General features: G+C 50.4%; 2 protein-coding genes across 2 annotated transcripts in view; one reads left to right on the plus strand and one right to left on the minus strand.

Annotated features, from left to right (window-relative positions):
- The window catches only part of LOC124675854 (glyoxylate/hydroxypyruvate reductase HPR3-like), a 52,242-nt gene that overhangs the window by 6,714 nt on the left and 31,266 nt on the right, over positions 1-14,262 (plus strand). The window lies entirely within an intron of this gene.
- LOC124675855 lies at positions 1,565-2,168 on the minus strand. Its single transcript, XM_047211925.1, has one exon. It carries the CDS (start codon positions 2,114-2,116, stop codon positions 1,811-1,813), a length of 306 nt encoding a protein of 101 aa, XP_047067881.1. The 5' UTR covers positions 2,117-2,168; the 3' UTR covers positions 1,565-1,810.

Raw genomic sequence — 14,262 nt, forward strand, 5'->3', positions numbered from 1 at the left:
AATTCTGAATAGCCCTTCACAAAATAAGCTACCTCTTACGATGTACTCTGTCTTTTAGGTCAAATAATCTAGATCATGACTTGAAATGTGTCATAGTTTGCCGGAACGAGTCCATATTGCGTCCATGCGTGAGCTTGGGATGAGAAGAAATATTTTATTTTTAAGTTTCCCATTCCTAGCCATGAAAACCTATTTTTCATTTTCCTAACGCTGAAATAATTTTTTGTGAAGCAGCTACAACAAAAGGAATCGGCAATGGCACGGAACCTATGCACCAAAATAGAAGACCACTTCTGCCACATGGTTTGCATACCTTCTGTCCTCGTTTGCTTTCTAAGAATTCGTGGTATTTTCTACGGTGTCCTGGCGATTTCGCCGGAAGCGGGCCAGATTCGAACTAAGCGTCAACTTTTGCTTGTGCTGGATTTTTTGCAAAAAATATTTGTAGGTCCACGACGTGTTTTTTTATCAGAAGTATGATGTCGGTTTTGTGTGGCTCCCTCCGGTGTCCCTCGCAATGCGTGTTCTTGCAAAAAGTCATTTATGCGGGTCCTAATTTGAGCAAAATTCCCTTTTTAAAATCGGAAAAAGGAGAACCTTCACGCATTTTAGGAGACCTACTTGCGATAAAAAAAATCAAACTTGAATACGCAATTATTCCAAAAAAAAAAACATTAACGACATGAGCTACCACCTAGGTAGGTCAAACTAGCTAGGTTATGACCAACGGACATGCATAGTTTTTCGGAACAAGATCATATCGCGCACATGCTTACCCTGGGATAGGAATCAATGTTTTGTGAGGGGTTTTAGCATCGTGGCCATGGAATATCCGATTTCCATTTTCCGAATGTCAAAACGCGTTTTTTTGTGAAGCACGTAGAAGGGGCGCAAACTGTGGTTGAGGTAAACCTGTGCACAACGTTATATGAACAACTATACAACGCGTTTCAAACACCTGCTTTGTGCGCTAGCTCTCCGGAAACTCATAGGATCCTCCATCACATCCCGCTGATTTCGCTAGAATCGGGCCAAATTTAAACTAAGCGTCTACCTTTCATTGCTCCGAAATGTGTTATTTTATTTTCCTTTCCTCAGTTTCACGCGGGCCCCAATGATTTGTAGTTGAACGGGTTGAAAAGAGACATACAAACTTGGCAAGAACTCGTGACGAATGCAATATGAAGGAAATGAAGATGGCCTAGGTATTGCAGATTAAAGAAAAATTCTGAAAAATTCTTCCTCGTTGTTACAACCTACTACTCTGTCCAGTCATTTTTAATTGATGTGGAGTACTTCACTGGCTTGCACTACATTTTCTTGTGGCCGTGTCAATTATTACCAACCGGAGGTAATATTACATAAGGTTGCCCGCATAAGATAAGGATATGCTGGTGCACTATTAGGCAACACAAGACATAGTGACAAATAAAATATAAAAAACTGCTGCAACATTAACTAAAGCAAGACACGGAATATCCATTAAAATAACCATAGAAATTACTGTCATGCGCCATCGTACAACTTTATTATTACAGTGGTATAAATGAGACACACACCTATACGTATTTATTTTCCAGCAATATATGTGGCAGTGTCATATCGTACACGTGACTTGCCGCATATACAGGCTGTCACCGACATCTTATTATAAACGTAACACAAACGCCCCAGCAATACGTTTCATGCCAGGAACATGTGTACAGTACGAGGAGTTTAAACATACATTATTAGCACTCACTGAACTCAAATAAACTGTGTGCACATGTGGACGTAGACCTGGAAGCATGTTGAAACTTCAAACATCAGGCTACTTATTAGCCTGTGGTGCTGGGTCGCTGGTACCTTCATCATTGCACTTGCAGTCGTTCTTGAGGACGCATTCGACGAAGCAGGTCTTGACCTCATCACCATCACCACCAGCTAATATGCACTTTCCAGCACAAGCACAGTTCTTGGAGCAGATGCAGGCACTGGCGCCAGGAACCTTGTCCGTCGTGTCGACGCAGGTATCCTTCTTATGTGAGGGATCTGGTTCCGCATTAGCAGCGATCACGAGCACGATGGCCAATATCATGCCAATTGCAATCATCTTCACCTGAGCACCAGAAGCCATTGTTGCTAACTTTGACAGACTATTCTTGAGTATATATGTGTATTGGCTTGTTGTAAACTGTGGTCTGTTGATGGATGTATTGCTCCAGACCTTTGGTATTTATAGAGGCCGGCTTAGAGAGCAAAACGCATGCCACACCCTTTCTAGCTTCTCCAGGTACAGAAAAAGAAGGAAGAAATATAAATACCTCATTGTTCATTCCAGACCACACACATATGGAGCACCTATATATCCGTAGAACTTAATTCAAGGACGTTAAAGAAAGAAGTGCATAGGAATCAATCAGATAATGCTGATGCAGATGCACACATGTATGTACGTCCACATGCTGAAAAAATGGAATCAGATTTAATCCTTTAACTATCCTATGAAAAATTCATGACTCTCAATATGAGCATATTTTTTCACAATCGGGCGGTCGGGTGGCGGCCGGTGAAGCAGCTGGTGACGGGGGAGATCCCGATGGTTGTCGATCCAGACCCCTTGGCGGCGTGGCTGAGAGTGGCAGTGGTCAGCGGGCCCTCCCGCCCCTCCCCACAGGTGTCACTCCCCTTCGTCACGGTGGTTAGGGTTTGCTCATGTGATGGGAGTTGGAGTCAGTGGCCTCGTCGACGAGTCAGTGGCTCCGTGGTAGCCCTCTCCTCCACTGGAGGTGGTTGGCCGGATGTTTCGGTGGTGAGTGGGGTGGCACATCCACTGGTGAAAACCGTGCTCCGGATCCGGTCTGGGAGGGCGATGACAGTGTGTATGCACCGTTCTCTAATTGAAGGCATCACATTGCAGTCTGCTTTCACTATACTTGAGTTGTTTCCGGGGGAAACCCCAAACCCGGCTATCCTGGTTCGGACAATGGTGACGCAGCTGGCTGCACTCTCCCCCATGAGCAGGGGTGGATCTACAGGGTGGTGCATGGACCACCATAAAATTTCAACTTAGCCTATATACCATAGAAAAATAAAATATAATTAAATAAAAATATATTGTTGGACCACCTTGACATATTGTGCTAGATCCGCCACTGCCCATGAGAGCATTGATTTTGTGAGCAGCTGCTAGAGAGTGGTGCTACGAGGTCTGTCAGAAGCTATATAGAGCTTTGCTTTGAAGATGGACTAGGTGTTGATGGAGTTGACGGTTTCTGAAGCGAGAGCATGCGGCGCTCGCGGACGATCTGCTACACCGGTTATGTGCACATATTTCGCCATAGAGTAACTCAGCGATGCCCCCGATGCTTTTTTGCTGATGGGGCATTTGTTTCTGTATTTTGGGCATATGGTTACTCAACGGTGCACTCATTTCGCCACATTTCTCTTCCCCATTGTCAGGTTTGTAGGTGTTGTGTGCTAGCTTCGGGTTTTGCAATGTAATACCTCCGGCAGATCTCTGTTTAATAACATCTAAATAAAGGTCGTATGCATCGCTTTGATGCATAGGCTGGGGCTACACGCCATTTCAAAAAAGAAGTAGGATAGGTTACCACTAGTGCAGAGCGACAGATTGGATAGAGGTGAAAAGACTTGCGGGTAACAATTTTACTGTCCGTCAGCACATTAATTTCACTGATATGTGCACCTCAAACAAATGATTCATCAACCATTGCCCGCTTGAAGACATGGTCAATGGTGAAGAAAAAACACCAGTGCCTTTGCTGACATACATAACTACCAACAAATCAAAGACCATACACTCCGATGTTATCGATACAAACTAAAAAATAAATATATGCATTGTGAGCTTGATAGTATGTTCGAGAATACCAGTCCAAGCTTTTTCGTCTTCCGGCTTGATGCATCATCATCGAAAAAATCAGTAAAATTGAGAACCTTCGTGGGGCAATTTTAGGTGACCTACTTGTGAGAAAAAAAATTAAATTTGGAATACAACAGTTATTTTGGAAAAAACATTCAGGAAATGAGCTGCACCTACAGAATTCTATGACTTTTAGGTCAAACCAGTTAGGTTATGACCAACGGATATGCATAGTTTTCCGGAACGAGACTATATTGCGCACATGTGTGTGCCCTAGGATGGGAATCAATATCTGTGCGGGTTTTACCACCGTGGCCATGGAATACCTGATTTTCGTTTTTTGAATTACAAAAGATTTTTTTTGTAAAGTGTGTAAAAGGGGCGCAAACTATGGTTGAGGGAAACTCGTGCACAACGGTATAACCGTTTTGAGCACAACTAATTCAAAAATAAAAGAAAAATGTTAGTCCTTCGCAACCCGCCTGACCTTGTTGCAAGAATAAAATCAATCTTGGCATACGACAGTTTTCTGTAAAAGCATTCACGAAATGAGCTACCACCTACGTAGTTCTATGACTCTTAGGTCAAACATGGTAGGTTATGACCAACGAACTTGCATATTTTGCATGAACAAGGCCATATTTCGCACATGCGTGTTCCCTCGGACGGGAATCAACATTAGTGATGTTTTACATATTTGTTCATGTCTTTGACACGTCTGCAAATTTCGTGATGCAAAGACATGTGGCTCTCCAGATAAAAATAACAATATTCTATATAGTGAAAAGAAAATTTGAAATTCTGAATTTTTCATTTTTACAAAAGACGAATATGAAAAGACATATGTCCATGTATAAATTCAAATGTATATTTATAACTAGGTGCAGAAATGAAAAAAATGCGCTCGTGTTCATCTATGTATTTTGCTACGTACACTTCGTGTTTCATTCTTTGATCCAAGGATAGTACGATCCTTTCATATCACCTACAGGTGGTAGAAGACTTGTTTTCTTCCCGCCGACAGCGTAAACAAGTTATATTCTTGAGGCTCTTTTGTACGTGTAAAGTTTTCCTTACATATGGTAGTCATCCAAGAGAAGTCGGCCTTTAGTTTTCACGATATATTGTATTTTTTTTCCTCACGTTGCAAGCACACACGTCATACGTTTTGCTATCAAGGATTCTGATACAGAACAATGCAAGGCGTGGTGCACGACCGTATCTCTAAGCAATCCACACCATGGTCCAGCCCATCTGATTCGCCAACCAATTTGTTTCTTTTCTCATGTATTATCAGAAATACAGACTACACAACAAGAGATGGCGTGATACACGGCATTCCTATTATTTGGTGATCTATCTCTCCTATATGGAGCTTAGATGTGGTCATTCCAACGTTATCCTTCTATAAATTGCTGTAAATATTAGAAGAGAAACTTGCGGTGTGATGTACTACAAGGTGCTGCCATGTTGCGACGTTCTATTTAGAGCATCTCTAACAGAGCCCGTAAACAGGCCAAAACTGTAAAATAACTGCCAGTTTACGGGTTCAGTTCGAAAATCGGCGCAGATCAGTTACTGTAAATTGGACAAAACCGAAAAAAATTTACAGGCAGAGACTGAAAACCGAACTTTGGCCCGTATTTTTAGGGGTCGAAAGGTCGAACTGAACGCTGAACTGTACTCCTAGTGGTGTTTTGGCGGGCTGAAACTTTAGCTCCAAACAGTGCACTTCCGCCGGAAGACTACCGGAAGAGGACCAAATTCGACAAAATCCGGCCGAATGTCAACCAAATTTCGGCGGGGCCGTGCGTTGCGAGCTCGGGGAAGGGAGAGCAGACAGCTAGCCGGCCACGATTTCGCCGGGCGCGGCCGGTCGGACCTGGAGGCGTCCGTGATGAGGCAGGGAGGGATCGAGCTCGCCGGGACGATGTTGGGCGGGGCGAGGCGGAGCCAGGGCAGGGCGGGGCGGTGCAGGGGCAGAGTGGCGCAAGCCGGGGCGTGGCGGGACGCGCAGGGCCGATGCAGGGCGGGGCGGAGCCGCGAAGGCCTGGGCGTGGCGGGGCGTGCAGGTCCGGGGCGGAGCCAGGTCGGGGCGGCGCGGCGTGGCCGATGCAGGGCGCGGCGGAGCGGCGGGGCGTGCCGGCCCACGGCGTGGGGCCAGGTCGATGCAGCGTGGCGGGGCCGGGGCCGTGCGAGGCGTGGCGGCGCGGCGGTGTTGGGCGGGGCGTGGCGGCGCGGAGGTGTTGGGCAGGGCAGGCGGGGCCGGGTGGCGCGGCCGGGGCGGGCGTAGCGTGGAGGCATGGCCGGGAGGTGTTGGTCAGGGACGGTTTCAGCGAGAGTGTCCGTAGGAAGAAGAAGATACGAAGGAAAAAATAATAAGTGGGTCCAAGTGCTATATTTAGGAAAAGATGCAGTTTTTGTTTCGGGTTTTGATCTGCGCCACCACTTTTTTCGACCCGTAAACACGAGTTCAGTGGCCTGCACTCGCGTTTTACGGTTTGTACGTTTACGGGCTCTGCTAGAGATGCTCTTACCATGTCTAACTATCGTTAACAGCGTACGTGCTTTGCCGAATGTGTTTTGCAGACACACGTCAAAGAGTGTACATGCCACTCGGCAATAACAAAGTACACGTCGTCGTAACAATGTAAGAGCATCTCCACTCGTCCTCCCTATAACCCCCAAAACGAAAATAGAAGCGCCAGCGTGAAAATGCTCCCCCAACCGCGCGCCCCAAAAATGTTTTCGCGCCAACGCGGTGTGTATTTTCATCTGGCGCCCCAGGGCGAACCCAATCCGGTGGGAGGCCATCGGGGGTCCCGGATGGCGCTAAAAGCAAGCGTGGGCTAGCTCTCTCGACAAGATATGACTTCTTCCTCTCGCAAAAATAATTAGATTTCCCGCCAACCTTGGCACCGTACCACCATGTTCCCCTTCTCTCTCGGCCAGTTCCCGCCATTTCGTCCGCGCCCGGCACGCTAGCCATCGCCTCGCTACGCCGTCCAACCATGAAGATGAGGCAGTGCGTCGCTCCGTGCACGTCGGTGCCAGACGCCCTCGCCGCCAAACCTGCTCCCATGAAGAAGAAGGTGCCACGGGCACCCATCATCAAGGAGAGGCCACCGGGGATGACCAACACCGAGTGGGCGTTCGACATCCAATGGTGGTCGGTGGAGAATGCCAGCTGCCGCTCGAGGGAGGCGAAGCTGAAGGCGAAGAGGGATGCGGCAGCGGCGGGGAAGAAGGCTGCGTTGATGGAGCGGGCCGCTACCATGGCGACGCCCCACACCCCGGCGCATCCGTTCGGCCCCGCCGCGTGGAGCGGCAGCCAGGGCAGTGTCTCCTCGCCGTCATCGTCCACCTCGTCACTACTAGGAAAAGGCCTAGCCGTAAGACTGCCAGCAGTGGCGCACCATGACTGCCGTGCGCCACTATGATTGCGCGTAATTAACACGTCCGTTGGGAACCCCAAGAGGAAGGTATGATGCGCACAGCAGCAAGTTTTCCCTCAGTAAGAAACCAAGGTTATCGAACCAGTAGGAGCCAAGAAGAACGTTGAAGGTTGATGGCGGAGGAGTGTAGTGTGGCGCAACACCAGGGATTCCGGCGCCAACGTGGAACCTGCACAACACAATCACAGAACTTTTCCCCAACGTAACAGCGAGGTTGTCAATCTCACCGGCTTGCTGTAAACAAAGGATTAGATGTATAGTGTAGATGATTATGGTTGTTTGCGAAGAACAGTAAAGAACAATTGCAGCAGATTTGTATTTCAGATGTAAAGAATAGGACCGGGGTCCACAGTTCACTAGCGGTGTCTCTCCCATAAGATAGCAGATGTTGGGTGAACAAATTACAGTTGGGCAATTGACAAATAAAGAAGGCATAAAAATGCACATACATATATCATGATGAGTACTATGAGATTTAATCGTGGCATTACGACAAAGTACATAGACCGCTATCCAGCATGCATCTATGCCTAAAAAGTCCACCTTCAGGTTATCATCCGAACCCCTTCCAGTATTAAGTTGTAAACAATAGACAATTGCATTAAGTATGGGGCGTAATGTAATCAACACAAATATCCTTAGACAAAGCATTGATGTTTTATCCCTAGTGGCAACAAAGACATCCACAACCTTAGAACTTTCTGTCACATCGTCCCGCATTTAATGGAGGCATGAACCCACTATCGAGCATAAATACTCCCTCTTGGAGTCACAAGTATCAACTTGGCCAGAGCCTCTACTAGCAACGGAGAGCATGCAAGAACATAAATAACATATATGATAGATTGATAATCAACTTGACATAGTATTCAATATCCATCGGATCCCAACAAACACAACATGAAGGATTACAAATAGATGATCTTGATCATGATAGGCAGCTCACAAGATCTAACATGATATCACAATGGGGAGAAGACGACCATCTTGCTACTGCTATGGACCCATAGTCCAGGGGTGAACTACTCACACATCGATCCGGAGGCGATCATGGCGATGAAGAGACCTCCGGGAGATGATTCCCCTCTCCGGCAGGGTGCCGGAGGCGATCTCCTGAATCCCCCGAGATGGGATTGGCGGCGGCGGCGTCTCTGTAAGGTTTTCCGTATCGTGGCTCTCGGTACTGGGGGTTTCGCGACGAAGACTATATGTAGGCGGAAGGGCAGGTCAAGGGGCGTCACGAGGGGCCCACACACCAGGTCTACGTCAGGCAACCTCCGGGCTTCGTCAAGAACGGCGAGGAGGGCAAGGTGCTGCGCCTAAGGAAGGCGTTGTACGGTCTTCGTCAAGCTCCACGCGCCTGGAACGCGAAGCTGGACAGGAGCCTTGACTCGCTCGGCTTCGTCAAGTGTCCATCAGAGCATGCAGTGTACACGCGGGTCAAGGATGGCGCGCGTCTGCTGCTGGGGGTGTACGTCGACGACATGATCATCACCGGCACCTCGGCAGCGGCGATCAGCTCTTTCAAGAAGGAGATGATGTCGTTGTTCAAAATGAGCGACCTTGGGCTATTGAGTTATTACCTCGGTATCGAGGTGACTCAGAAGCCCGGGCACATCACGCTCGGACAAGCAGCATACGCCGAGAAGCTGCTGGAGATGGGCATGAGCGGGTGCAATCCCACGACAGTGCCCATGGAGCCTCGGTTGAAACTGAGCAAGCAGGGTGCTGGTGAAGCGGTGGACGCCGCGGAGTACAGGAGCGTCGTGGGAGGACTGCGCTACCTCGTCCACACCAGGCCTGACATCTGCTTCGCCGTCGGTTATCTTAGCAGAGTTCATGGAGGCGCCGACCGGTGAACATTGGAGCGCGGTGAAGCACCTTCTGCGGTACATCGCCGGCACGAAGGAACTTGGGTGCTCTTACGCACACCAGGAAAAGGAAGCCAAGCTCGTGGGACACGGTGACTCTGATCACGCCGGGGACGTCGACGATCGGAAGAGCACGAGCGGCACCTTGTTCTTCTTCGGATGCTGTCCGGTCTCCTGGCAGTCGATGAAACAGAAAATCGTTGCGCTGTCGTCCTGCGAGGCGGAGTACGTCGCTGCGACGATGGCGGCGTGCCAAGGTGTCTGGCTCAAGCGGCTCTACGGCGAGCTCATGGGCCACGACGGCGACGCCACGGAGCTGCGCGTCGACAACAAATCAGCCATTGCGCTGATGAAAAACCCTGTCTTCCACGACAGGAGCAAGCACATCGAGATTCAGTACCACTTCATCCGCCAGTGCGTGGAGAACGGCAACATTGACGTTCAGTTCGTGCGTACCGAGGATCAGCTCTCCGACATCCTCGACGAAGTCCCTCGCTCGCGTCCAGTTTCAGGAGCTGCGACGCCGCATCGGCATCATCAAGGTGAAGGACAACTAGATTAGGGGGAGATTGTCAGTTAATCTATCTCGTCAGGTTCAGAATAAGAGCCGTTTAGGTTCAGTTAAGTTCAGCTAAAACTTAGGGGTTTGGATAGGATCGTTTTACTTAGTCGTTTCGCACGATCGCTGTACTGCTCCGATCCGCTCGAACGTGGGATGGCACGTTCACCACGAGCGCCGTGGTTCTAGTCACGATCGTGATCCTCTGTAATAAAAGGGAATGAGAATAGAGAGAAAAACTGCAAGTTGTACGCAGGCCAAAAACCTTCGTGTGTTCATCTGTTCGTCCAGATCGTGAGCGAGAGGGAGTCTCGTGAGATCGAGAGAAGGAGCGATCAAAGTCCACAAGTGGTATCAGAGCTTCGCCAACGATCATGGCAGGTTCCAAGCCTCCGCAGAAACCTGCGGCGGGGGAGAAGAAGGACAAGGACGGGGCGTCCAAATCCGCTTCCAAGCCCCCGGAATCCCCACCGCCTCGTCGCCCCTCCTCCTCACCCGTTCGCCGTGGCCAGAGCCGCCACCAGGGGCGCGAATTGGTGGTGAGGGCGAAGGTGGCACGGGAGGTCACCGGCGGATCGCAGTGGCCCACCCTGACGCGTACGAATTACGCAGATTGGGCGGTCCTGATGCGGATCCAGCTGCAGGTCCACGGCCTCTAGGACGCCGTCGACAGTGGTGAGTGCGACGATCACGACGATCGGGCGGCACTCTCCGCACTCCTCCGCGCCGTGCCACCGGAGCTGATCCGCACCCTCGCCGCCAAGGACAACGCCAAGGTTGCGTGGGACACGCTCAAGACGCTGCGCGTCGGCGCCGAACGCGTGCGGATCGCCAAGGCTCAGACACCGCGGCGCGATTACGATCGCCTCGCGTTCAAGAGCGGCGAGACGGTCGAGACGTTCGCCCTGCGCCTCACCACCATCCTGAGCGATCTGGAGATCCTCGGCGACCCGGAGGACGAGCACAAGGCCGTTCGCAAGTTCCTCCGCGTGCTGCCCCGTAAGTACCGCCAGATGGCTTCCTCGATTGAATCTCTACTGGATGTAGATACCATGACGATCGAGGAGCTTAGCGGGTGCCTGCTCGTCGTCGAGGAGAACGACGCCATCGACGGAGAGGACGACTCCGGCAAACTCCTTCTCACGGAGGAGGAGTGGAGGTCGCGCTACAAGCGCGGCGATGGCGGCGGAAGCAGTTCGGGCGGAGGAAGGAACCGCGGAAAAGGTCGCGAGGAGAAGCGGCCGGCCGGGGACGGCGCCAACGCCTCCGGTGGGTCCAAGAGGGACGACCAGTGCCGCTACTGCGGCAAGAAAGGGCACTGGGCCCATGAATGCAGGAAGAAGAAGAGGGAAGAGGCTCACCTGGCGGAGGCCGAGGCCGACGACGATGCCGACCCGGCGATGCTGCTCGCAGAAGTGCAGCTCGACCCCGCGCCTCTTCCCCTCGCCACGGCTCCCGCTGCAACACCACCTGCGTCGTCAAACGAGCACGCGGTCGTCTTCCTCAACGAAGAGAAAGCCGTGGTACGGCCCGGGCGCGACAACGAGAAGCTCGAGGCCACCTGGTACCTGGATACCGGAGCGTCAAATCACATGACTGTTGACCGCTCGGTGTTCGCGGACCTTGATGAGACGATCACCGGGAGCGTCCGCTTCGGCGATGGATCGGTGGTGCAGATAAAGGGCCGCGGCACGATCACCTTCACCATCGACGGAGGGCCGCATCGCGCCTTCACCGACGTCTACTACATCCCTCGCCTGAAGAGCAGTGCCGTCAGCCTCGGTCAGCTTGACGAGCACCACTACGACATCAGGATCAGCCGCGGCATCCTCACCATCCATGACCGCCGCGACAAACTGCTGCTCAAGGTAAAACGCGCACCAAACCGCTTGTACAAGCTGACACTGCGCTCCGTGCAGCCCGTATGTCTCGCAATGCATCACGACACGGAGTCGTGGCGCTGGCACGCGCGGTACGGGCACCTCCACTTCGAGGCCTTGCAGGAGAGCGACATTGTGCGTGGGCTCCCGACGATCCAGCACACGGGGGAGCTCTGCCGGGTGTGCCTGGCAGGGAAGCAGCGCCGCACGCCATTTTCGTAGAAGGCCAAGTATCGAGCGGAGGAGCCGCTCGAACTTGTCCACGCGGATCTCTGCGGTGCGATCACGCCGGCGACACCAGGAGGACGTCGCTTCTTCCTCCTGCTGGTGGACGACCACAGTCGCTTCATGTGGGTCATGCTGCTGGGCTCGAAGGATGAAGCAGCGGCCGCCCTGAAGCGCTTCCAAGCTGAGCGCGCGCTGAGGTGGGGACGGAACTTGGCTCCTTTGATTGATTCGGTCAACGCATCGATCGTACGTTGACACGCATGACGACAGCGTCGCGTCGAAAAGCCAAACCCGCCCGCGAGGTTTCGGTTGCTCGCTCGATCGCCGGTTCATTCCCAACCAAACCACCGACCGAGTATTTTTCTGTTGCGCTTAATTAATTCCCGGCTTTGGAAACTAACCAAACTGCCCTACGTGTACTACGTGGAGACGAACAATTCGTTTCTAGTACTAGTACGCTGCTAATTGTTGCTTGCTAATTAATGCACCGTAATCGGTGCTCCATTCCATCGTGCTCGTGCGCGCGCATTTTTTTATACTAGTACTAGTACTAGTATCTAGTACATTCGTCACATGTGATTTGTTTCGTTGGAGAGTGGCGGTGCGCGCAGCAGTTCCATGGGCAGGATTTTGGCCCCGACCAGGGCTTCCCTACTCTCGCGCGTGACGCGCGCCATCTTTAGCTGGAACGAAAAACCAGACCACATCAGATCCCGTGAAATGAATCACGTGTTCACGAATCAGAACTGCTACGCTAGTACGTATACGTACTACCTCTACTCCCTACCAGAACGAAGAAATAAGGAACGAGATAGAAAGTGGAAGATCTGCTACACACCGGCAGTAAACAAAGAACGAGCTACACAGAGTGACGGACAAGATCGAGAAGAAAAGAAAACACTGATGGTTTACCTACCTGCACAGATCGATCTGGAGAAGAGACAAAAGCCGGCCATCGCACCATGCCTTGTGTTCGCCCAAATCCATCCGCGAGCAGCGCCGGCTCTCCTCTCCTCTCCTCTCCTCGACGAGTAAAGAGTCAAAGTCTAAGTCGTCACACACGACGCACGCGTTGGTTCAACCCCCGCTACTACTTATAGAGAATGATTTGCCAGGTTTCAAAGTGGTTTGAATTTTGTGGAGGGAAAAAGGTGCGGCGGGAAAAATACTAAATTTTCGGTCTTCTCCTTTCCTCCTTTTTGATTGCTGGGATATCGTGAGATGGAGCGCTAAGGTAATACCGGATGGAAGCCAAATTAAACGTCCAGGCCTAGGCATTAATGCACATGGATGGCAACCTGTGCTGATTTCTTTCCCCACTATTAATTGATGGTTACGGAGGACTCTCCAAGTATAGAATTCAAGGAGCACTACACCCTAGTACTACGTGATACTCTCTATCTTGGGCAGAACTATATGAAGTGAGTCACTTCTCTTTTAATCTCTAAACGTAGGTTTTATTTTTAATGTTACATCACGGATATGAATCAGTACGGCTGAATCTATACTATCCGCTGGCTCTAAATACTTGTCACAGATTTATTTCACCCGCTGTCTCTAAATACTTGTCATGAATTTAACCAATCTAGACATATCTTAGCCTATATTTTGCCTAAATTGTCATCGTCGCACGCGACGCACGCGTTGCCTCAACTCTGACTACTACTTATAGAGTACGATTTAACCGGTTTTTGAAGTGACTCGAATGTTGTGGAGGGAAAAAAAGTTGGGACGGGAAAAAGACTAAATTCCGGACCTGGAGCCTGGAAGATTGATTACTTTCCTTACTACTAGTAGTACTATCAGATAATCGTGGGGACTCTCCAAGTATGGTTCTCGATTATACTGTGGAGTAGTATCACATACAGAAAACATACGGTAGTTTCGCTGCATGATTCTGGGATTGGTGAAATGGACGATCAATTTATTGCGTGGGATTGTATGGCGACCGAACTTTTCCGTTCCATAGACGTAAATGCCATGCCTTTCTTCTCTCCTGCTTCCTTGAGATGGGACGGAAAGAAGACTAAATTTTCGGACCTCTCCTTTCCTCCTTGATTGCTGGGAGATCCATGAGGTGCCGGGAGTAAGCCAAATTAAACGCCTAGGCATATTAATGCACATGCATGTCGATTTCTTTCCCTACTTGGAGGACTCCGATTTTACTCCAATTTCGGTTCGGTTTCGCTGCTTGTTAATTCCGCTGCAGGATGCCATGTATTAGTGAAATGAAGGGTCAATTAATTGTACGGGATTGTATGAAGATCTAACGTTTCCGTTCCTGGACATAAATAATGTCATGCCTTTTTTCTCTCTTGTTTGCTCGGGACGGGATAGATGGGAAATCGTTTGGGGAGCACTAGGCATCAGATGCCGATCCTGGTTATCCATCGGACTACTCTAC

The sequence above is a fragment of the Lolium rigidum genome, chromosome 7 (assembly GCF_022539505.1).
Source record: "Lolium rigidum isolate FL_2022 chromosome 7, APGP_CSIRO_Lrig_0.1, whole genome shotgun sequence".
In the NCBI taxonomy this organism is placed as follows: domain Eukaryota; kingdom Viridiplantae; phylum Streptophyta; class Magnoliopsida; order Poales; family Poaceae; genus Lolium; species Lolium rigidum.

Coding starts and splice junctions, on each gene's coding strand:
- LOC124675855 (XM_047211925.1), bottom strand. CDS start 2,116: ATGGCTTCTGGTGCTCAGGTGAAGATGATTGCAATTGGCATGATATTG.